Below are 21,574 nucleotides of genomic sequence, written 5' to 3' on the forward strand. Positions count from 1 at the left end.
GTGGGAGGGGGCCACACACCTCGAGATGGGGCCGTGGCGGAGCAGAATGTGGCCTGGAGACCCCAGCAAGGGCTCTCCCGCTCCGGGGAGGCCTGTGTGGCCCCAGGGCATCTGTGCTGCACCAGGGGCTGGACGCCCTGGTAGGGGCAGGGCAGAAGCTTGTCCCTCAGGCCCCCAGGCCCAGAAGAAACTCGAGCAGCTAATCTGACCGCACAGTGGGCTCCCCTGGGTCTCTACCTCTCCTGCCAGAAGGGCCCCCAGAGTGTCCCTACACCCATGCCTTGACGCCGGGCGAGGCCCTGGGCAGCGAGGTGCACCAGCCTCGCCCCCGCTGCAGCGAGCTCACAGATGAGCACGCCAGGAGGGTCAACCCCGAGAAACGTGGTTTCTGCACAGATCACCGCGAGACGGAGCAGCCAGTACAGACTCCTGAGAAAACAGCCGAGGCCCCGCACTGAGACGCGGTGAGCTGGTGGGAGCGGGTGGCCTCCTCGGAGCGGCACATCCCGTGCGCGCGACACGTGTTCCCTGCAGCTTGGCTCTGAGTCCCCGGCAAGGCGCTTTCCCTGCGCGCAGAAGCCCCGCCGGCACCGCAGGGCCTCTGCCCACCCTGCCAGCTCCAGCACTTCTGCAGGACCCCCTCCTCCCGCGGGTCTCGGGGCCTAACACCTGGCCAAGCTCCCCCCGGGGGCCTGAGAGCAGGAGAGCCTAGGCCCGTGGACACAGCGCGCCATGTGCCGAGGGGCAGGGGCTGCGGTCGCTCTGGGCCGAGCAGCAGACGCAGGGAGGAGATCCTCTGTCATTGACACCCCCAGGTCACCTACCGCCAGGGCCACCCCCAAGGCCCCCGCCAGCGTCCTGACAGCATGAACGGGAGCCCGCGTGCTGACACCTGCAGGGCCAGCGACTGCACGGGCCACTGCACTGGGCCACGCAGCGGGGCACCCCCAAGACCCCGGCTCTTTTCCCCTTTTCCTTGGCACCGGGAGGCCAGAGTGCAGGGGTGGTGGGCACAGGCTTTAGGGTGGGAGGCTGAGAGGCACTGTATCCCATCTCTGTCCCCTCTGGGCACAGCTTCAGGGTCCACCATTGGCATGCCACAGGGACGCCGCTGACACAGAGGCCAAAACCCAAAGGTGGGATCCCATCCTCCCGTGAGGCCAGACGAGGCCGCCAAAGAACCGGCTGCTCCCTCAGGGTCGGCCGCACAGCCTGCGTCCACCCTGCGTGGCGCAGAGGCCTGTCCTGGGCAAGGGCGGCCGCGGCCCTGCCCCTCCCCCCCAGGCCTGGAGCCCAGGGCCCAGCGCTCCCTGCACCATCCAAGGAGTGGTCCAACCGAGGATCTGGAAAGTCCCCCCAATTAAAGTCCTCAGGCAGGTGAGAGCAGCCACACGCTAGGACGAGCACGGCCAGGGCCGCTTCTCAGAGAAGGAAGGCGGCCCTGGGGACATGCACGGACTTCGTCTACACGCGCCCGGAGGCTGAGGTGGCAGCTACGGGCGGGCCGGAGGGCGGGCGGCTGGGAGACTCACTGGCGTGCTTGTCGGCCAGGGCGATGAGCGTGCTGGAGATGTCCCGCCTTCTGTAGAAGCACACCACCTTGGCCTCCACGTTCCCGCTGGCCGTCTGCAACAGCAAGGCAGGGGCTAAGGAACGCACGCCCCGCGGGCCTGCGGCTGCCCGCAGGGGCGTCCCCCAGCTGGGGGCTCAGCGGTGACCAGGGACGGGCTCGTCACGCGGAGCCCGTGCCCCGGGGAGGGCCCTGAAGGGCAGCGGCAACCCTGGCTGACGGAGGGGACGCACACCGGACCTAAACCGAGTCTGCGCCCCCCACCCCCACCGTCCTATCCCGAGCCGCCTGAGGACACCAGGTGGACCCCGGCCACCAGAAAGGACAGCTCTGCCGTGGCCTCGGGAGCTGCCCCTTCCTTTCGGGCACCAGAGGGGTGTGATCAAGGACAACAACCGCGGGCCTCCGTCACCCGCCATGAGCAGAAACCTGGCCAGCACGCGAGAGGCGCGGCCCTGAGGCCTGGGTCCGCCTCCGAGACGCAGGGCAGTGCGGGCCTCGGCACCAGGATGGGGCTGCAGCGGCCGGGACCGACCCCCACGCGGCCGCTGCTGCCTGGGACGACCCGGGCTTGCCAAGCGCCCAACGAACACGGACAGAACGAGCAGCAGCAAGGACACCGCGAAGCCCGCGGGGTGGTAACCTCAGACCGAGAGCACGTTTCTTCTTAACTAACCAAGTTTACAAAACTTTTAATAATAAAGCAAGGACTGTATCACAATTCTAATCTTTGTAGAGTTCAGCACAGCAGCATTTACAACATTAAACAAAATTATCTTTGTGAAAAGTATTTCCCTTTTAGTTATTAAATTCCATTAGACCAGGAATTTTTCCTAAGAAAAAGCCTTAGGAATTTTTCACATCCCTGAGCGTAAGTTAAAGTGCTATCAACTCCGCCGCTTTACAGGTTCATCACAAGAACTGCAGCGGGCACGCTGATGAAAACCATCCTCTCTCCAGTCTACGAAGGAACATAAAGAACACGAAAAATTCTTCCAGGAAAACTGAGATCAAGTATCAAAACAAGTGACTGTGAGAGGGCCTGAAGACGACGCGGCCGTCTTCAGCGGGTGAAGGCTGGGTTTTTAGAAGCACGACTTGTCGACTTGTCGGGATGGCTGTGTCAGACCCGTAAACGTCTGCAGTGTTCAAGGGGGCCCAGAGTTTTGCAAGATGGGATTTCCAGACCAAAAAGCGCCTCCTAGAAATGGTCCTGGAGACTGTCCGCTGAACTTGGAATGACGAGGGGCCTTCAACACGACGGAGACGATCTGGCACCGCGTCAGGACCACAGAAGCAACCGGACAGAGTCTAGAAGGACGACTGCGAGAGCGTCACGCAGAAGCCACGGTCCCGGCCTCTGGGAGCACCTGGGCCTTGCGTCTTCAGGGCTCTGTCAGAGTCTCTGAGCCACTGAGGCTGCCCCGCAGCGGGCCCGTGGAGTCGCAGCAATGCCCCCTCCTGGACCCACACCACGTGCAGCGCCTCCCAGGGGCCCCCGAGAACGTGCACCTCCTGGGGTTGTGCCTGGTTCTGCACAACCTCAGCTCTGCGAGCCTGGCTTGGGCCAGATCCTGGACACCCGGGACTCCAGAGCCCTCTTCCCTCTGGTGCTCTGCCCGGATCCCTGCTGCCTAGCCCCTCACAACCCCCATCTGTCTCCTCCATCTGCCTGCGTCCCCCTCCCCGGGCTGGGGTCCCAAAGGGCCTGTGGGAGGAAAGCTGGGGCGACTGCAGGGCACCGGAGGCCGGCTCAGCGGCCCGCGAGCGAGGGCAGGAGGGCAGGGGGCCTTCCCACAAGGCGGGGGGTGGCCACGGCTCGGGAGCAGGCGGAGTGGGGTCCTTGGCCCCCCAGGAGGACCCCACTGGGGGACAACGTGGGATGCGGGGAGATGTCCCACTGGGGTCCGCAGCGTCTGCCTTTCGTCCTTTGCTGGACTTTTCGGAGATTCCCACAACCCACGGTCCAACCTGACTCCCTAAAACCTGGCTTCTAGTCCCATGCCAGAGGCTTCCCGGGAGGCCTCCGCCTGCCCTCTGGTCCTCTCTGGGCCTCTCCTGCCTGGCTGGCACCCAGAGGGCGCACACGGGGCCTGGTCCCCACGCCGCACCCCCCAACGCCCGTCCCGAGGGTCTGCGCTCCGCCCCCCCACGCACCCCCATTCTCACGACCCCCGGTCGGCCTTTTCCCATTCTTTCACAACGGCAATTTTCTCCAGTAGTGTAAAGATTTAACGCTTCATGAAAACAACGTAAATGCCATATATATCCAATCAAAGTTCTAAGGAGAAAACTCGACAGTTACTTTGAAAGCTCACGAAAGCCCAGAGTCCCTGAGGGGAGGTCTGGGGGAACAGGTGTCGGGCACGGCCCGGTGGAGGGGCTGCGAGGGGCTCAAAAGAGCCGGGCTTCGCGGGAGGGGCAGCAAGCCCCACAGGGACGCAGACCCAGCGGCTGCAGCTTCGTCAAGAAAACTCATTTTAGACTTGTTTTCATTTACAGAAAAGAGACAAAGTGCGGGAGCAACCCCTCGCCCCCCTGCCCTGGTCTCCACGCCCCGCTTCCTCCCGACCCCTCAGTGCTCACTCCAGGGTCCGCTCCAGGGCCCTGCCAGGACCCCGCGCCGCCCCCCGCTGCTCCGGCTGGGCGGCGTGGGGACTGGCCAGTGGCCCGCAGGGTGCCCTCCGCTGGGGCGCCCGCTGTCCCGGGGGCTGGATGGCGCTGTGGCTCTGGCGGACCTCGAGGTGGGGGCATTTTCTCAGGCCACTCCTCTGCTTGCAGGGCCCTCGTCGCCTCTGATTCCTACTAACTGGACGTTGGGCCATTGGAGGACTCTCTACTTTTCTGAGTTTTCTCTCTCTGTGTCTTCATCCCAGTTTCTGCTAATAACTTCCAGGAGCTTCTTCTCACTCCTGAGTCTCCCCAGTCACAGCGGGCGCCATGTCTCTCGGAGGGTGCCCCCGGCTCGTCTGGCCTCAGTTTTCCTGTGCGCCCTCATCTGCTCTCTCCTCCGTCTGTTTCGATGGATCTCACGGTGGAAGCCGTCCTCCCTGCTCCGTCCAGGTCGCAGGCTGAGAGCAGGCGTTCTGCTGGGACGCGACGCCAGCGGCTCAGACCTCCCCCCGAGAGCACCCACCGCTCCACCTCCCTCTGCACACGAGGCTGCCCGGCATCGTGTGGCCGCCAGGGGAGAGCCCCCGAACTGACCCGGTTTCAGCCCCTGCCTGAACTACGATCGCCTGGGCCGCGCCCACCTCTCCAGCCGGGACGGAGGCCCCGTGCCCCGTGGGGTGGGAGGGGAGGCCAGCAGGGGTGCCGGGTTCCGAGGACCCCGAGGGCCACAGCGGACACCCGTGCTCTCCGGTGCTCTGGACCCACGCTGGCCCCTTTCCATTACCCCACCAGGCAGAGCTTCCCGGTGCCCACGCTCGCGTCCACCCTCACGGGGCGGAGCTGCCTCTCCCTCACACGCGTGGTGTGTCGCGGCCAGAGGGAGGGCACCGTGGCCACCCTGCGACCGCTGGCCGCCATGGCCCCGCCTGCCAGGACGACTCCACGCAGAGGCCTGGCCCCCAGCCGCGCCCCCAGTGATCCGCACGGGGTGGGGGGGGGACACAGACGTCTGCTCCCATCGCAGCAGCGGGCACGGGCCGCACCCTCCCACCCTACGGCTCCAGCGGGCAGTGAGCAGGGCTCGGGGGAGGCACCCGCCAGCGCACCGGTTCCAGCGGTGTGGTGGCCTCACGGGACATCCGGCCACCGCCCCCAGCCCCGGTCACTCCAGCCAGGCCGACACGCTCAGGTCGGGGCCGGGGCTTCGGGGCACGGGCACGCCGCCCATCTCCCGGTCACGGCAGGCACGGCCGCAGGGTCGGGGTGCCGCCACGGCTAGTCTGGTCCTTAGGGGACCGGCACCCTGACCTTCCCGCCCCACCCCGCCTGGTCCCGAGAATCGGCTGCACCGCCCCAAGGCCTGAGGTCCAGGAAAGCAGATCCTCCCCTGCCGGCCCCGTGGAGGCACAGCAAGGTGGCCCCTCGCCAACACGAGTGACAACAGTGCTTCCGGGACGGGGACTGCCCCAGGGTGGGGGTCCACAGCCGCCCTTCTGCAGGAACCAGGGAAGAGAGAAGCAGCAGAGCCAAGGGCCCTGCTGACCGGGCACCGCCGTGGCCAGAGCCGTGGCCTCGGAGGAGGGTCACACGGATGCCCTCTCCCCCAGTGCCCCCACCAACGCCTCCCAACTAGGAGGACGGCAGGAGAGGTGGCGGGGCTCCCCCACCGGGCTGTGGGGGTCCGCAGGGGACAGCACCCACCCCTCTGACCAAAGAGGCCATTCCGAACCTGCGAGCCCACGCCCAACGCGCCCCACCAGGCCCAGGAGGGCTCCGGGGGCCCCGCCCCCTAATCCACTCATAAGCGCCTGCCCAGGACGCTCGGCAGACATGGAGCGAGAGAGGAGGGAGACGGGCAGGGGACCCTCGGGCTGTGGGCGCCCAGGCGGCTTCCTTCACTCCTCGGCCGGAGCCATCCAACCCAGACCCTCTCCGAACACCCCACCAGGGACCCTCGGGGATGGGTTCTCCGGGGAGGGGCACCCCCGCCCCCCAGCAGGGACGGGGCCACACGCTACCTTGTTGAGCTCCTCGATCCTCCGGATCAGGTACGGGTTGCTGGACGAGTTCTCGAAGTAGACGTAGTCTGCAAACGGGTGAGAGCGCGTCAGCCTCGCGACGCCGCCAGCCGGGGAGCCGGCCCCCCGCTCGCCCGCGGCCTGGCTGCATCTGTGGTGGCGGGCGGGGGCCTGGCTCAGGCGGGGGGCTGGGGGGCCGCAGGGGCCGCAGCCGGCCCGGAGGGGGCCCCAAGAGCGGTACCGCCAGGGTGGGAAGGACGGTCACAGGCACTGCTACCGCCGGCCCCAGAGACCACGTCGGCATGGAGGCTGCCAGACCCCGGACATCCCCCCATGCACATCCCCCGGCGTCCCACCACCTCTCCTCCAAAGACTAAAGAGCTGAACGGAAGCCGGGGCTTCCCGGGTGGAGGAGACACGGAGCTCGCCGGGGCGGGACGAGGTCGGGGGCCCAGGGGAGCGGGGTCCTGAGGGTGCTGCCGCCCCTGCCGGGTCCCCCAGACCTCAGGTCAGCACAAGCTCCTCTCACAGGAAAAACTACACGTGCTCTCCGTTTCCCCAACGCCCCCAAGGGCGAGCGGGGCTCTGGCTCAGGGAGGCCCCCAGCAGGAGGCCAGGGGGCCCACCCGGGAAAGCCCAGGACAGCCGCGAGACCAGCCCCGCAGGGGACGGCTGACCAGGGGGCTGTCCTGGCTGGAGTCCGCTGAGGCCTGCACGTGCACACGGCCCAGGTGCCCCCGGACGGAGGTGAAGACCCCAGAGGGATCACGGGAGGGATGTGCCCGAGGCTGGCTGGACAGAGAGAGGCCTGCGGGAGGGGCTGGCCGGCACGAGCTTGTTTCAGGGCGACTGCGGCCACGCTGCACCTCACGGGACCGTACACTGCAGACGGGTGGGTTTTATCGCATGTAGATTTTATCTCAACTAAGCAGTTTTTATAGAAATCAATCATCCAAGCTTTCGTTCTAAGAAACTAGATAAAGAGCAAATTAAACCTGAAATAATTACGCCTGCGTGTCAGGAACTGGAAACCACCCAAACGCTCCCCCGGGAGGGTAGGGGGTGGCAGACAGGCAGACAGCAGGTCTGCGTCCAGCGACAAGAGTCCCGGCAGTGCCAGGAAAGGTGCCCTGGACACGGGGCTCGGGGGGCTCGGGGGGCTCGGGGGGCTGGGCGTCTCGTGCCCGGGCGGCAGTTACACGCCTGCCGGCAGCTGCCCTGCGCTCCCGAGGAGTGGGCTTCACCGCCTGTAACTCGTGCTTCGGTAGGTGGGGAACAAAGAAAGAGGCAGGAGGGGGGGAGAGAGGGAGCAGCGGGGGAGACGCGAGCCGCCCCCACGCCCGCGAAGGAGACGGCGCGCAGAGGCAGCCGCCTTCCCGGCAGAGGACGAAGGGAAAGGAGGACCCCCTGCCCCTGCCCGGCCCAGACGGCTTCGCTGGTGAATCGTACCGAAGCCGGAAGGGAGGCTGAACACGGTCGACACGAACTCCCCCAGAAAGCACTACAGCAGGGAGCTCCGGGGGCTCAGGAGGCCGGACACCGCGAGAGACCACAGAGCAGTGCCCCTCAGCAACTCGGAGCCCAGCGTCTCAGCACAACCTCTGCGCACGGAAGCTGGCAGCCCAGCAAGGGGACAACGCCCCTCGACCACTGGGAGTCACCTGGGGACACGTCGAAATCACAGCAGTGGAATAAAGAAGAAAAACCATCTCAATAGATGCAGATGAGCTGACGAAACCTACACAATTCCTGATAAAAACTCTGACGCAGGGGCTTCCCTGGTGGCGCAGTGGTTGAGAATCCGCCTGCCAATGCAGGGGACACGGGTTCGAGCCCTGGTCCGGGAAGATCCCACATGCCGCGGAGCAACTAAGCCCGTGAGCCACAACTACTGAGCCTGCGCTCTAGAACCCGCGAGCCCCAACTACTGAGCCTGCGCTCGAGAGCCCGTGAGCCACAACTACTGAGCCCACGTGCCACAACTACCGAAGCCCACGCGCCTAGAGCGTGTGCTCCACAAGAGAATCCACCGCAATGAGAAGCCCGTGCACCGCAACAAAGACCCAACGCAGCCAAAAATAAAAATAAATAAATTTGTTAAAAAACAGAAAAAACAAAAAACCTCTGACGCAAACTAGGAATTCAAGGGAACTTCCTCGCCTGCTAGCAGGCATTTACCAAAAACCTACAGTGAAGTCATGTTTACTGATGAAAACACGGTGCCCTCCCCTAAAGCCGGGAAGAGGGCACGGGAGTCGACCCACTGCACTGCTACTCACCCACAGGTCCTGGTCGGTGCCACGAGGAGAAAAAATAAATACATGAAAGGCGTACAGACTGGAAAGGAAGAGAGAAAACTCTCTAAATGCAGAGGACATGACTGTCCACAGAGAAATTCCCAGAGTTTACAAAAAGCTATTAAAACTAATGAGTGAGGGCTTCCCCAGTGGCACAGTGGTTGAGGGTCTGCCTGCCGATGCAGGGGACACGGGTTCGAGCCCTGGTCTGGGAAGATCCCACATGCCGCGGAGCAGCTGGGCCCGTGAGCCACAACTACTGAGCCTGCGCGTCTGGAGCCTGTGCTCCGCAACAAGAGAGGCCGCGACAGTGAGAGGCCCACGTACCGCGATGAAGAGTGGCCCCCGCTTGCCGCAACTGGAGAAAGCCCTCGCACGGAAACAAAGACCCAACACAGCCATAAATAAATAAATAAAAATAAAATACTTAAAAAAAAAAAAAAAAAGAGCTTCTCCCTATGTTAAAAACAAAAACAAAACAAAAACTAATGAGTGAGGGGCCGCTCTTGCCTTGAGATGGACTGCATTCTGCCTATGGCATGTGCTGCTCTCTCCATAAACCTGCTTTCACTTAAAAAAGAAAAACTAATGAGTGAGGGTTTAGCAAGCTCATAGGATACAAAAATAGTGTACTAAAAGTACCATTTACAATAGCTCACAAGTACTGAAGTATTAATTTAATAATCTACAGATCTTTAAAGATCAAAAGCTCTATGCAAAGATCTGTATGCTGAAAACTACAAAACGCTACTGAGAAAAACCAACAAAATCTAAATAAATCGTAACATAAGATATCATGGATCAAAACACAGACCATCAACCTTTTTCGGTACAGGGCCAGAGAGTAAATACTTCAGGCTTCGCACGACAAGAAGCTAAACCAAAGATATCACTTAGGTATTAACATAATACATTTCCACAAACATTTTGCCAATGAAATTAAAATTAAAACAATAAAAATTGAGTATACTTTTTTGTGATAATCCTGGTCTACTAAGGAATTCTGTTTTGGGGGAGGACAATTTGCTTCATCGGGGCTCAAGTTCATGTTCTGGATCGTGAAAATCCATCGCAACGTCCCTGTTAATGCCGACCCGTGACGCGGCCTCTATGTCTTTCTGCACAAAAAGTACCCAAACAACGATATCCATCTGCAAGCGTGAAATTTTAATTGAGCACACTCATTCTGGACTCCCTGAGATTTCTCTCGACCTTTCCCTTTCAGCATTTGTGCAGTGAAGGGTGAACCCAGCAGGCCCCGGTCGTCCACACCCTGCACGTCCCAAGGAAGGTGTGGCCCCTGACCTGCTCCTGGGAGGTTGCCCCAAAGCCCCTGGAGGGTCCTGCCTGATGGGAGTCTGCCCACCTGGGGGCATGGGCCACACAGACCACGCCGACAATGTGATCTGCGGTGGGCCAGAGGTCAACCTGACCTCCGGAGGGCTGGACACGAAGGCCAGCCACGCTGATGGTTAGCCATGGCTACGTGACCAACCTGGATACACACCCTGGACACCGAGTTGCGTGTGGTCTCACCACCTGTGGCCCTGGGAGAGGCCAGCTGGAAGCCTTGACCTTTTCACCTTTGCTGATTCTGGTGTATATCCTTTTGTTGTACTAAACTTAGCCATGAGTGTGACGGCTTTGCTGACCCAGAACTGCAGCAGGTGACACAGTACAGATGCTGGGGCAGCTCCTCAAGGCAGCTAAGTGGCTTCCGAAACACAGAAACCTCCTTCGCACTTGCACTGCAGCCCAAAACACACTGCGGGGACTGTGGTCTGAACTCAGAGAACATGCCCGATGCAAATCTGGGTCAGAATGGAGAGCCCATTTCTCGTTTTAACATCTGACAGTAAGAAACTGTATAAAGCAGTCTGTGATTCAAACAACGTCAGTCATCACCAAAATGAATGTATCACAGTATAAGTTTGCAGTAAGTGCCATTTCATGTAATTTTCAGATGAATTCATAAAGGACCATTATCAAGTATGCAGCAAAAACTAATTTCCAAAGGCACTCCGTGTTTGATACTCGTGGTTGAGAGTGGTTCTTCTCATTCTGAAAAATTCTAATTTCTGCCCCGAGTTTAAGAAATCACAGTAAAATTTAACTACTGCTACACCCTCAAGCTGCTGCACGGTAGAGCAAGTCAAGATATTCAGCTTCCACCTTTTTTTTTTTTGGCTGTGTTGGGTCTTCACTGCTGCGCACAGGCTTTCTCTAGTTGCGGCGAGCGGTGGCTTCTCTTACTGTGGAGCACAGGCTAGACCTAGGCGTGCGGGCTTCAGTAGTTGCAGCACACGGGCTCAGCAGTTACAGTGCTTAGTTGGGCTTAGTTGCTCCGCGGCACGTGGGATCTTCCTGGCTCAGGGCTCGAACCCGTGTCCCCTGCACTGGCAGGCAGATTCTTAACCACTGCGCCACCAGGAAGTCCTCAGCTTCCACTTCTGATAAAAATTCAGAGAACTGATGATGGCTAACTCCTCGAGGTCAAGTGCAGCTCACTGTTGACACAACAGGTTGGGTGAAGCACGAGACTCAACATTTTGCACAAAACGCCTGTTGACAAGCAGCCCGACGGACAACGGGCTTCAGGCACCTGATGTGTTAACAAGCTTTGTGCAGGTGTCCAGCCAAGCCCTGTTCTGCTCCATACACCAAATTCTGTTGGTGCATATAGCAGTTTGTCCTACGAATCAGCTCACGTGGGTACGGAGGCTGAGAGGTCAGATGATCTGCTGTCTGCAAGCTGGGGACCAGGAGCCAGTGGTGAGAATCAGCCTGAGTCCGAAGGCCTGAGAACCGGAGTCCAAAGGCTGAGCACCAGGAACCCCGATGTCCAAGGACAGGAGAGGATGGATGAGCCAGCGCAACGAGCAGGACGCCAGCCCCTCGCCTCTCCGCGCCATCAGGCCTCACGGACCGGACGCTGCTGCGCTGGGAGGGCTCCGATCCAGGCTGACCTGTCCCACAACGCCCTGGCAGCCACGCCGGAAACGACGTCCCCCCCGGCTCCCTGGCCGCCCTGAGCCCGGCCGGGTGGACACAGCGTCCTAGTAGAGCCCACTTCAGTCGGCACGAGGTTGGCGCTTTCCCCACTTCTCTGAACATCTCGGCTGTGCCTGGTCCAGGCAGACTCTTCACACAGGCCGGTCTCCTCGCGGGGAGCCCATCCCGCGCACCCCGCGCCCACTCCCAGCCCCTCAGCCTGGGCAACCAGCCTCCCAAAGGCTGCTCCTCGGCCAGCCGCCACCGACACGACCGAATGACGTCACCACCAGTAACCGGCTTCGCCTGCCCGGCCGATCAGCGAGCAGACTCCGTTGGAGGCTCTTGTCCGGTTCGCGAACTTCCGTGAAGGAGCCCTGCGACTGCACCCACGCACACTGCGTCCCTTCGGCACAGCGCTCACGCCCCTAAAGCCACCACCTCCCAAGCCCGGGTGCCCTGCTCGCTCGGCGGGGACGGGGACGCAGACAGGGCTCCGAGCCGGTGAGTTACGACACGTGGGTGTGATTCGCAATGACGGCACTGCAAGTGGGCGGGTGAGCCAGTGAGGTGACCTCACCACCGCTCGACCACACTGAGGCCCCAAAGCAGCCAGAGGACACACGCAAACGCACAAGCACGGCTCGTTCCAACACGACTTTATTTATGGGCACTGAGATTTGAATTTCATGGAATTTTCATGTGTCCTAAAGTATTCTTCTTTTGATTTTTTTTTTCCTCAACCATTTAAAAATGTAGGAACCATTCTTAGCTCATGAGTCACAAGAGAACAGGCAGTGGGCCGCAGCCTGCCAGCCCCTGTAGCAGAGGACTCGATCCTGGCAAAGATGCCAATTTTCCCCCAAACTGATCTCAACCATAGTTTCAACGTGATCCCAATCAAGACGCCACAATTTTCTTTCTGTAGAAACCAATAAGCCAATCCTACACTTTACATGGGAAATCCGAGACACCAGAATAGGCTAAACAATTTGGAAAAAGGACAAAGTCAGGGAATTCCCTGGCAGTCCAGTGGTTAGGACCCTGCACTCTCACTGCCGAGGGCCCAGTTCAATCCCTGGCCAGGGAACTAAGATCCCGCAAGCTGCATGGCACGACCAAAAAGAAAAAGAAAAAAGAAAAAGGACAAAAGTTGGAGGATTCCCACCTGAGCCAGATTTGCCATGAAGTTACAGTAATCCGGACGGCGTGGATTGGCAAAAGCATGGCCGCATCAATGGAAAAGAGAGGAGGAACAAAGGGAAGCACGGCGAACGGGTTCGACCAAGGTGCCTGCAGATGGGGGGGCGGTCAAGACGTTAACAGGTGGAGATGGACAACTGGACGTCCACACGCAAAAGGGGAAGGACCGAGAACCATCACCTCCGCCACACACACAAAAACGGACTCAGAATGGGTCATGCACTTGCAAGTAAAGCCTGGAACTATAAAAATTCTACAAGAAAACAGGATAAAATCTTTGTGACCTTGGGGTAGGCAGACTTCCTTCATACACTTCTCTCTTATAAAAGAGAAACTTTGCAAAATACATATCTCGTAAAGAACTGAAATCCAGAATATAAAAGAAACTCTCACAACTCAACAGTAAGCTTCTTTCCAATTTTAAAAACCGGGCAAAGGATTTGTCCAGACGCCTGACCAAAGGCACAGGGATGGCAAACAAACACGCGGAAAGATGGCCAGCAGCACGGATGCTTAGGGAAACATGCATCGAAAGTCTAGTGAGATGCCCTGTGTGCCAGTCAGACTCCTGTGCAGAGGACCCGGGACCCTCAGCGTCGCTGCCGGGGGCACAGCAGAGTAATGAGGCTGCACTGCGGACAGGCGACTCCGCCAGGCCACCCCACCCCTGGGCACTTTCACCCACGAGAAACACCCGTAAGAACATACGTTCACACTCAAAGCTGAGCACAGGTGCTCCCGGTCGGCTGCACTCAACCACCAAAACTGGAAATACGGGCTTCCCTGGTGGCGCAGTGGTTAAGAATCCGCCTGCCAATGCAGGGGACACGGGTTCAAGCCCTGGTCCGGGAAGATCCCACATGCCGCGGAGCAACTAAGCCCGTGCACCACAACTACTGAGCCTGTGCTCTAGAGCCCGCAATCCACAACTACTGAGCCCGCGTGCCACAACTACTGAGCCCGCGTGCCACAACTACTGAGCCCGCGTGCCACAACTACTGAGCCCGCGTGCCACAACTACTGAGCCCGCGTGCCACAACTACTGAAGCCCGCGTGCCTAGAGCCCGTGCTCCGCAACAAGAGAAGCCACGGCAATGAGAAGCCCGTGCACCGCAACAAAGAGTAGCTCCGCTCGCCGCAACTAAAGAAAGCCCACGCGCAGCAACAAAGACCCAACGCTGTCTAAAATAAATAAATAAAATAAATAATTTTTTTAAAAAATTATATATAAAAAAAAAACCTGGAAATGGCCCAGCTGTGATCTGAACGTGAGGTCCTTCCAAAAGTCACGCTGAAATCCTAACCCCAAAGCCATGGTATCTGGAGGCAGGGCCTTTGGGAGGTGCTTAGGTGGGGCCCGGAGTGGGATTAGTGCTCTTACAGGAGACCCCACAGAGCTCCCCAGACATCGAGGCTGCTGGAGCCTTGACCTGGGACCTGCAGCCTCCAGAAGTGCAAGAAGTTGGCATCTGTTGTTAACCAGCCCCCAGTGGCTCATGCCTTGTTACAGCAGCCTGAAGGGACCGAGCCGACCCCAGTGTCCCTTCGTTGCTGAATACACCTCGGTACCTCCATTCGATGGAACCTATTCAGCAAGCAGAGGATGAGCCACCGACACGAGGACAAGTTCTGAACGCGCTGCACCCCGTGAAGGAAGCCAGCGTGCTGCATGACACCCTGTAAAGGGTATCTGCAGCAACAGGGACAGATCGGGGCTGCCAGGGCTGGCGTGGGGGGCAGGCGGGCTGACTACAGAAGGCAAGAGGCACACTCGTGGGCCGTGGAAGCAGTCTAACCACCTCCCCCTCCTGGCCTGTTTAGGACCACACACGTGGAAGCGTGTGCGGCAGTTACACAACGGTGTGCGTCGGCCCAAATCAAAGAACCGCACACATAAAAGGGCGTTGAAAAGCGTACTTCAATAGACCTAACTCTAAATGTAAAAAATACACACAGGCCGTTCCCGTTTGTCTCAGTAATTATGTTCCCTAATGTCACCACCACTAACACCGAACTATCCTGAACTGAGCCATCGCCCCAGGGGGAGCCCAGGGTCAGGGTCCCGCCAGCCTCGGGCCACCTTTTCATCAGCAGATCGACATATAACCTGTCCTCTGTGAGTCTCTGTTTAAAGACACCGTATCCGGTACGTATCGTATCGTCCACTCATGAGTGTGGGGCCCGTAGCCTCCCTGCGCTTAGGGACACTGGACGCACTTCACGGCTATGCTGGCGGGCACTTGAAACACTGAAATCTCCAACTAGAAGCTCAAAAATTCAAGCGGCATGGTCCTCAACAGGCCGGGGGACCCACCGGTTACACATCAACCTTAGGGAGATGGCGGATTCGCAGAGACGACCCGTGAGGAGTGATGAGGCCGGACAGGATGTGTCCGCTGAGCAAGCGGGCGCGGTGGTCACAGCCAGGAGGCCGCGCGAGGGGCGCCAGCGGGGACAGAGGCCCCACGAGAACACGGGCGCACACCCCAGGAGGGCCAGGCCACACCTGCCGCCGGACCGCCGTCAGCATCCCTCCAGAACCGACTCCCACCAGGTGCCCTGGGGCCGGGGAGCCCGCAGCGGGAACGGCGGGGCGCCGGAGGAAGCCAGACTCCTGACCCTGCAGGACCATGCCCGCTCTCACCTGCTACACCTGGGCCCCCCGAGCCCAGAGCCAGGCCGCCTGCACGCGGCCCCCCTGCTCCTCTGTCCTCGCCCCGGCGGCTCCACCTCCCCAGCCAGGCCCCCCGTGCACACGCCCCACTGGACGGAGGCCGGGCCCTGCCCGGAGGGGCGAGGGGCCCACGACCACGGGGCCCGGCCTCCCTCCAGGGGCTGGAGCGCAGGGTGGAGGCTGACGGCCGGTCACGTGGGCGCCAGAGGCCGGGCCCCAGGCCTGAGCACGGCAGGTGCCCCCCACATCTCTACAGAGGAAGGGTCCCCCACATCTCTACAGAGGGAGGGACAGAGCCGTCCTCACCCGCACGCCAGGGAAAGCCCGGCCGGTGCCCACGGCTGAGCTCACCGGAGCACGTCCCCCCACGGCCCTGGGCTGGACCCAGTCCCCTCACGCGGGGTGCGGCCGCCTCTCAGAGGCGACCTCCTGCGACCCCCAGGGGAGCCCCGCCCGCGCAGCCCGAGGAGCCCCTCTGCCGGACGCCCGCAGATGGACCCTCAGGGAGCCGGCGTGGCCGCCCGGACCCCGCCTTGCAGAGGGCAGGGAAGCGGCGGGCCTGCCCTCCGGGGCGCCGAGCGCGGGGTCCCTCTGGGCGTGCTGCAGCCACGCCCCTCGCTCCCGCGGCAGGCAGCCCCCACCTCCGGTCACCACCGTCACACGCGTCACCCAGAGGAACCTGGGCCTCCGTCTCAGGAGCCCGTGCCCAGCTGGGACCCCTGCGCAGTGACAAGAGGGCCAGGACCCAGTCAGGGGGCGGCGGGGGGCCACCCAAGGGCGGGGCCCCGAAGGTGCTGGGAGTTGACCCTCCACCGCAGGAACCACTAAGCAGTTTGAAGCAGGGGAGACGGAGCAGACCCGCTGCTCCGAAGGGCCATCTCCTCAGGCAGCCCACGAATCGCAGCCAGGAGAGGGTCAGGGCGCTGCAGGGCCGGGAGAGCGGGCGTCCCACGAGAAGGCACAGCTCCAACCTGCGTCCCACTGACCGGGAGCGGGGAGGCCGCAGGGGCCTGGCCAGCGCGAGACGACGGGCAGCGTCCCCGAGGCCACCCCTGGCAGCCCCGCCCGCCGGGCCCTGCCCAGGAACCGCACCCCGACGTCGGCCTGGACCCCCCGGCTGTGTAGACGGCACCAGCACCCTCGTCCGTCCACACAGGGGCCCCCAGAGCCCCGGGAAGGCTGTGTCCGCTGCCATCGGACACGGGCCCCCTGCTCCCTGAAGACAGACGGGACAGGGGTGCAGGGCGGACAGAGAGACCGAAGGCAGGAGGACAGGACGTTGTGTTGAACATCAAACTCTTGAGAGAAGGCAGCTGGGGGTCACGGGGGGTGCGCCTCAGGGCACCTCACCACCCTCACCCCGCCCCGAACTTCAGCGGGAGGCAGCCGGGAGGAGGGGCCCCTGTGCCGACCTCACCCAAGCCACCCCTCGGGCCCCGCATGTCCAGCACCCACGTCCACACGTCCGGACGCCCTGGGAAGGCCACTGCGGACTGCAGGGGTGCCCGCCCCGCCACGTGAGAACGGCACCGCCTGCCCCAGCACGTCCCTGCTGGCCCCGCACAAGTTTGGCATTTTCCCGCGTGTGGATGTCTTACCTAGTCAGAAGTTAAAATTAAACAAAGAAGCATTTCTGACAACAGGACAGGATACAGATGACAAAGACAAAACAGCAAGGGCAACGGAGACACTGTCAAGCTTCAAGCTGCCCGGAGGACTAGGGTGTTCCTATCACCTTTTCAAAATATATTTTTAAAAATCAACTATCCAAGAGAATGGGCGTTAATTTCTTACGCCAGAAGAAAAAAAGAGACGAGGCCTGAGGGGAGACGGCTGCAGCCCGCCCATTAAAAACACACCCACCGCCCCAAACAGTGACCACGGTATCGGGCGGCTCCCGGCTGTTGGTTTTCGCTTTCTGTCCTGAAACATGACAGAACGTCTCTGCACAGAGACAAAAAGAGGCGCCCGTGGTGCCCTCAGTCCACGGCTCGCTCCAGAAGACTGGCCAGGTGCCCCCACTCCCCACGCAGAGCGCAGACCCCAGAGAAAGAGGGGTCGTGGACCCTGAGCCCGCCACCCGCGTCCACGCCTCCTCCGCCACGTTTGCTGTCGCCGCCGACAGCAAGCCTCTGTCCAGGCTGGGTCACCTCCCGGGGAAGAACCAGGCCCTGTCCCCTCCCAGGCTGACCCACTCCGCCCAGCCGGTCAGCTGGCACAAAGCTGCAGCCGTGCCTTCGCCCCGCCCAGACATCCTGGCAGGGCCTCGGGACGGCCTGCCAGGTAGGATGCAGGACACCCAGAGAACGCTGGGCTCCGCTAACTACTTTCTAGCGCATGTCCCTCCCGCGCAATATTTGGTACAAACTTACGCTAAGAAACTGTTTATCTGAAATCCAAACTGAACGGGCGTCTTGTACTTTCCTGGCTGAGTCTGGCACCTTTGGAAAAGGTAGAGCGTCCTGAGTGGAGACAACGGGGGCGGCGGGGACGGGGGCTTTCCCAGACTCTGCTCCTGCAGTGCTCCCCAGGCCGGAGCAGGCTGCCCAGGCAGGGCCAAACCCCAGCAAGAGAGAGGCGTACCTTCCTCTGTCTGGGCCCTGAGAAATCCAGACACCGCCCCCCAACCCCGAGCAAGCAGCACCTCAGGACAGGATGCCAACCTGCCAACACCCCGCCCACCCGGACCACCGGCCTTGCAGACCCATGAGACAGCGCCTTGGGATTCCATACAGAAACTGGGGACGGAACTGCAGGGACCAAGAGGGAGTCCAAGTGGAAGCGGTCCTGCAACACAGGCCCTGGGAGGGCCTCCAGGACACCCTCGGGGGGACACGCAGACCACTCCCCTGGAGGAGGCACTGCAGGACACAGAGATCCTGGTCAACACCGTGGGGAAACTGAGGCACGGGAAGGTCTGAGGGTGGCCAGGCCCCCACTGATTTCGCAGCCAGATAGGTGGCTCGAAGCCCACATGTCAAGGAGTGGACACAAGTGGCGATCGGGGCATCCACGGCCTGGATGGGGCATCCATGGCCTGGATGGGGCATCCATGGCCTGGATGGGGCGGTGACAGCTCCCCTTGGAACCAGTCCCCACAGGCAGGCACAGTGGGGGTCCCACCCACCAAGGCGGGGGCTGGCAGAAGCGCCCGGCAGCGGGTGAAGGCGCAGCAGGGGCCAGCTGAGGGCCTCCAGCCCCCGGCCGCCGCCACCTCCTCCTGCAGCCTCCGTGTCTCCTCCAGCCAGGAGCTGGGCGCCTCCGTTCTGCGGACACTGCTTCGTTTATTCAGCGTGCCAACGTGACCGCAGGGCCAGCGCCTGGGATGGGAGGTAAGACCACACCTGCCGAGGGGCTTCTGGCTGGCTAAACCCAAGGGGGCACCGGGCAAGCTGGAGGGTGGGCAGACCGGAGGGGCCTCAGGCTGCGCAGGAGGCCAGGAGGGGTCTGCACTGTGGAAAGGTGGTCCAAGAGGGCACGGGTTCGGGGGTCACTGAACGGGCAGCTGCAAGAGAGGCAGGAGCCCTGGGCTGCGCAGCTGGGCTGGGGCAGAGGCCGAGCTACCAGGGCGGAGAAGGCGGCTCAGTCCTGGGGGTGACCCTCCCGCCTCCATCCACAGATGGCCGGCTCCTGCTTGGAGCGGCGAGGCTGGGAAATGGACAGGCCTGTCCCGGAGAAGCCCCTACGCTGCAACCCCCTCCCCACAGGTGTCCGCCAGGGACCTGTGCTACACGGGGTACAGGCCCCGTTCCCGTGACCACCTCTGAGCCAGAGCGAGCAAGGAAGGGCCTGACGGCCGGGCAGGTGCTGCACAGACCCGCTGCACAGGTTGGGGTGCACACCCAAGGTCACAAGGCTGGCTTGGCACTCGGGGTCACCTGGCCAGCGACAGGGTAAACTGAGGACAGAGGAGACTTGGAAAGCGAGGCCAGCACCGTCCTCAGCCCTGACACACTCCACCAAAGGTGGGCAAGTGAGCATCTCAAAGTCTCAGAGAGGGTGGGCACCTCACCTCCCCGTGAAGGACCGGCTCAGAACCCCATGGAAAACCCGCGGCACAGCCTCCCGGAGCCCCCTCCCCACGAAGTGGGGCAAGGCCCAAAGCCGGCGGCTTCCTGGGGCCCAACTGGGAGGACGAACAGCCCAGGAAGGAAGCCCCCCAGGGCCTCAGCCAGCTCAGCGGCCCCCTAACCAGGGGGCTATCTGCCTCTTCCGCACCCTTGCAAAGCACCTCCCTGCAGGGCTGGGGAAACAGGACACAGCAAAAAGTTTGGGGGTGTCTTAGAAAAGCATGCTCGGGGTGACCACAGGCTGCTGAGGACCCGGAGAGGGAACCCTGCTAGGGGAAGCCCCCAAGCACACGCCCGGCCCAAGGGGTAGCTCTCAGCCGCCCCTGGGCTCCCACGCATGGGGCTCCCCACCCCAGAGGGGACCCACTCTCCACCCCAGCACCCGAGCCAGCCCTGCCTGCCCCGGTGGGCGCTCCACACCCCTGCGGCCCCCAAACTCCCACTCCCAGGAGGGCAGCCAGCACCCCCCTCCCCCGACCACGTGCTCCTGCTCTGCTCCGGGGTGGGGGGCTCCCGCCAGGTCCCTGGCCCAGAAGGATGCTCTGCGACTCCAGAGCCTTCCACAGTTCCTCTGCCAGGGCCCAACAGGCTACACGGTCGGCCCCCAACAGGTGGGCAGAGCCCCCGCCTCCCTGGTGCGCCGCTCGGCCACTACCCGCACCGGCTCGTGAGGGCCGGCCCAAGGGGTCACTTCGGGTTGGGATGAGCATGGCCAGGGCAGAGGTGGCGGTGGAGGAACGGGTTGCTCAGAAAGGGGGGGGGGGAGGGGAAGGAGATGGGGTGGGGTGCAGAAGAGTGGGTGAGCGCTGCCGGGGGAGGGGGAAGGACGGCCCAGCCGGGACGGCCTGCAGTGGGGGAGGGGTGCAGAGGCGGAGGGAGGGGACCAGAAGTGGGCCGATGGGGGGGCTGGGCCGATGGAGAGGCGGGCGGAGGAGGGGAAGGGGAAGGGGAAGAAGGGAAAATGGGGGAGGGAGGGACACGACGGGGAACCCGGGCAGGGGGTGCAGACGGGGCCCGGGCGGAGGTATGGCGAGGCCCAGGGCGGCGGTTTGGGACCGAGGCAGGGAGGGGAGAAGAGATGGGGGGCGGAATGGGGCCCGGGGGGGATGGGGCCCCGGCGGGGGCTGGGGGGATGTGGGCCGGCGGGGCCCGGGGTGGCAGGGTCGGGCCCGCGGCGCATAAAGGCGGCGGCGGCGGCGGGCGGACAGGCGGCGGCCTTACCTCCGACCCTGTACATGTTGGCGGCCATGTCCGGCGGCGGCGGCGGAGGCCGCAGGCTGGGCCGGGCTGGGCGCGGGGCTCGGCGCGGGCGGCCGCGAAAATGGAGGCGCGCGGGCGCGAGGCGCGGGGGCGCGGGCGGGCGGGCGGTTTAAAGGGGCCGCGCTGCTGCTGCCGCCGCTGCCGCCGCCGCCGCCGCCGCCGCCGCCGCCGCTGCTGCTGCCGCCGCCGCCGCCGCCGCCGCCGCCGCCGCCGCCGCCGCCGCCGCCGCCGCCGCCGCCGAGGCCGCGCAGGGACCGAGGGCCGCGGTGCGGGCGGGAGAGGAAGAGGAGGAGCGGCCGCGGGGAGGGAGGGGCCTCGGGCGCCACCGCCCACCGCGCGGGCCGTTAACCGACCTGCGGTCGCGCGCTCCCCGCCGCCCGCCCGCGGCCCCCGGGGTCTTCCCCACGCCCCTCCCCGCAGCGGCCCCCCCCAGCCGTCCACGCCGGTCCGAGTCCTTCCTGGGCTTCCCGCTCCTCTTTCCCACCCTCCCTCCTGTCGCAGGGTCCCCTCCGAGTCCCCCACTTCCCTGAAGCGCAGCGGCCCAGCCGCGGCCTCTTGACTCCCGGCCCGGCCCTCTCCGCTCACGCCGGGGGTCTTTGTGCCTGCCCCACGGCCCAGCCCCACGGCCCGCCTGGACAGCGGCGGCGCCCCCATCCCACCTCCGTGCGGGCGCTGCCTCCCCGGACTGTGGCCTGAGGAGAAGGCCAAGGGAGGCGCGTGGCCGTGCCCAGAGGACCCTCTGCGAGGCCCCGCCTGAGAGCGGGGGTCCCGCAGGCCTCTCTGACACGGCCCAGACCCCGCGGCTGCTGGGGCGGGGGGCGGTGCGTGCCCAGAACAGCGAGTCTGGACGGGCCCCTGTGGGTGAGGCACCTGCCTGT

The 21,574-nt window shown here is 62.9% G+C and overlaps 1 protein-coding gene across 6 annotated transcripts in view; it reads right to left on the reverse strand.

The window, feature by feature from the left end:
- Nucleotides 1–20,836, reverse strand: part of MTA1 (metastasis associated 1) — a 38,803-nt gene extending 17,967 nt beyond the window's left edge. For 5 of the 6 annotated variants that reach the window (XM_082385842.1, XM_082385841.1, XM_082385840.1 and 2 more), the window contains exons 1-3: nt 20,658–20,836; nt 6,202–6,269; nt 1,533–1,626 (exon numbers count right to left, since the gene is read on the reverse strand). In XM_082385842.1, coding sequence (XP_082241968.1) covers nt 1,533–1,626; nt 6,202–6,269; nt 20,658–20,685 — 190 coding nt within the window. In that variant the 5' untranslated portion in view covers nt 20,686–20,836. Of the gene's footprint in view, nt 1–1,532; nt 1,627–6,201; nt 6,270–20,657 lie in introns of those variants that run through there. The other variant, XM_082385843.1, reaches the window with a different exon arrangement.
- Nucleotides 20,837–21,574: the final 738 nt, after the last annotated feature.

The sequence above is a fragment of the Balaenoptera borealis genome (genome assembly GCF_965194805.1).
Source record: "Balaenoptera borealis genome assembly, chromosome: 3".
NCBI classification, from domain to species: Eukaryota; Metazoa; Chordata; class Mammalia; order Artiodactyla; family Balaenopteridae; genus Balaenoptera; species Balaenoptera borealis.